This window comes from Penicillium arizonense (genome assembly GCF_001773325.1).
Source record: "Penicillium arizonense strain CBS 141311 chromosome Unknown PENARI_contig027, whole genome shotgun sequence".
Taxonomy (NCBI): Eukaryota; Fungi; Ascomycota; class Eurotiomycetes; order Eurotiales; family Aspergillaceae; genus Penicillium; species Penicillium arizonense.
Window position 1 is genome coordinate 342,982 of NW_019173304.1, and position 2,606 is coordinate 345,587.

The 2,606-nt window shown below is 45.9% G+C and overlaps 1 protein-coding gene across 1 annotated transcript; it reads right to left on the minus strand.

Annotated features, from left to right (window-relative positions):
• On the minus strand, positions 1–1,623 carry PENARI_c027G11068 (uncharacterized protein; the record flags this gene model as incomplete). The annotated part of the gene is made up of 3 exons (XM_022636135.1): positions 1–545; positions 602–888; positions 1,523–1,623. The coding sequence occupies 3 exons, from the start codon at positions 1,621–1,623 to the stop codon at positions 1–3; spliced, it is 933 nt and encodes a 310-aa protein (XP_022484058.1).
• Between the last annotated feature and the right edge of the window lie 983 nt (positions 1,624–2,606).

The following is a 2,606-nucleotide window of genomic DNA, read 5'->3' on the forward strand; positions in this document are numbered from 1 at the left end:
TTAAACATCGTTGATAGGCTTGAAATCTACAAACTCTTCCCTCCAGCTTATGGGTCCTACTTCTTCTAGATGGTCACAGAACCTCTCCTGTAGGGTTCTGGCACCGATAATGCGATTACCAGACCTGGTATATTTCCCAAGGTGCCGAATCTCGGCCAGTTCTGCATTCCGCCAGAAATGTGGCCACAGCATCAACTGAGCTTCCTGGCCATCCACAGATTCTGTGTGGGTGGCCCACATCTTTGCAGGAACATGATTTTCACGACTCGCGTTAGGATCATTCGTAAGATTTTTCAACACGGCTGGTCCACGAATGGGTTTTATCTTCAAAATTTGGGCCTTCTGGGTTTCAGTCACAGGTGCCGGAAAGTAAATACAGAATAATTGGACGTATGATTTCAGTAGAGCGTCGAGGTACTCGAATCTGCGAGAAAATGTCTCATGAGAGGACACATCCACTATCCCTCTACTCTTGAGATTCTCATGATAGACCTGAGCGGAAGGCGAGGCTATGAATTCTCTCTGGTCCAAGGTTCTCTTCCATTCTTGATGAAAAGAATTAGCTTAGTTTTGCGCGTTTGATGCATGACTCGCCTGTTACCAGAAGAATTGTGTCCGAGTTCTGAAACCTTGCCCATCCAGACCCCTCGTGTCCAGGGGCCCGAATCAGTGGCAGAAACAATCCAGCCCATTCGATATCCAGTTCCAGGTCTTTGGGAACTTGGAGCTTGGTCCAGATAAGAATTTCTCGGTCGAGGTCCTGTGACGTCCGACTGAGTGTCAACAGACTCATGGCCACCCATGTATTTTCGGCGTCGTTTTGGTCGCCAGTGGAAACGAGGGGAATAAGTGTGCAAGTCGAGCGTCAACATCAGGACCGGAGGATGACTAAAAGTGCTAGGCGGGTGCAGAATAGAGGTGTTACAGGGTAATGGGCGGTCAAGGGGAGGCTAGACGTCCAAAGTTACGGGTGGAAAGGCAGCCTTTCTGGCCTCAAAAGCGGTCATTTTCGGTGTCAATCCCACATGTCCTCATATTCTAGTTGTAATCCAATAGTCCACCTTACTGCGAAAAGATGATGAAAAATCAAAGTAGTTGTATATCTTGTCAACTGCTGAATATATATGCCAAAGGAAATAACCAAACGTGCAGGTCTGATATTACCTCTCTCGATAACCTAGATCTCAGAAACCGTGTGTTGCTAATCCAACCACATAGTCATTTCCAATTTCCACAAAGCCACGCGTAATATAGAATCATGAAAAATCATTCAATGTCCAAGAGTTGTCTCTTGGCATTTGTATCAAGCTGATCTATTGTTCACGGCTTGAATAGCTGAGGTGCTAGAGGATACATGGTCATTATCAGAGTCCCTTATATGTATACAGCTCATCAACCTACCTTCACTTCTTAGAAGCAGTCCTTTCCACAGTGGCATTCAGCAGTATCCTTGTTGCAATATCCGAACTTGTCGGAACAGCAAGCGGACGGATTTGCCTCGCGACAGTGGAAAACCTCACACCTCTTGACGATCTCAGCGGGAGCAGGAGCAGCAGCAGGGGATGCTGCTACAAAAGTAACGAGCGAGAGGACAATAGCGACTGAGACGGAGATAAACCTCATGATTAAGCGGGGATTTTCGATATGAGAATTCAATTGGATCGGCGAAGCTGAGATTAGAAATATATTCTTACACCAGGAGATAATGTTGCATTTATAACTTTTCCTCTCACTCACAACTCTCGATGAAGTCTATCACACCGGTGCTTTTTCTGAGTCCGACATTGTACTACCATTCCTCGTTTCTTGACCTTGGCACAGTCATCATGTATGCAACCAGGGTATACTGGCGGCGGGGCGCCTGATCGCCATTAAACACTCTAGAATTGGTTCAATTTTATCAGTCCGTTGTGAGCTGTTTTTAGCCAAGATCAAGGGCTGCGTAGAGTCGAGCGATTGGAATTCCCTTTTACTAGTCTCGGATCAAGCATTGTTCGATATTGACTAATGAGATATGTAGGTTGTACAAAACGGGCATTATAAACCACGCGCCGTTGGTGAGACGGCGATAATCCCTTGCGGCTGACCCCTTACAGCTTGTCGATCCCCAAACGCAGAGTTCCGGGATTGGGTAAGATTCGCCAAGGTTCAGCCTTCCATAGCCATCCCGACACCAAACTACAAGACCCCATTCATTCACAAGAACTATACTGCACCTGCGAATTTTGAGCACCATAAAGAATGTGTCCCTAGTTGTTCCTAATTAAGTCTCACATGGATTATAGCTAGATTGAATATAAGGCATTAAGATGGTACTACGCAGCTCTAAATCACACCGCTGACGTTTCTGCACGGCGTGAAGTACAAAAATTCAGACGCCGGAAACTAGAGACCTTGACTTGGCGAAATACAGTGGTGTAACAAAAGTATTTGACCACCGGTACTTCGGGCTAGGACCCACTTTTTATTACTGCCTGGCAGAAACCTCAGGAATTCAATTCAATTTAATAGCTAGTATGCCAGCCATCATACTTAATAACATCAGCCACCCTATGTGGCATGGTCTCGGAGAGATGCTGAAATATCTCAATATCTAGCGTTTCCCA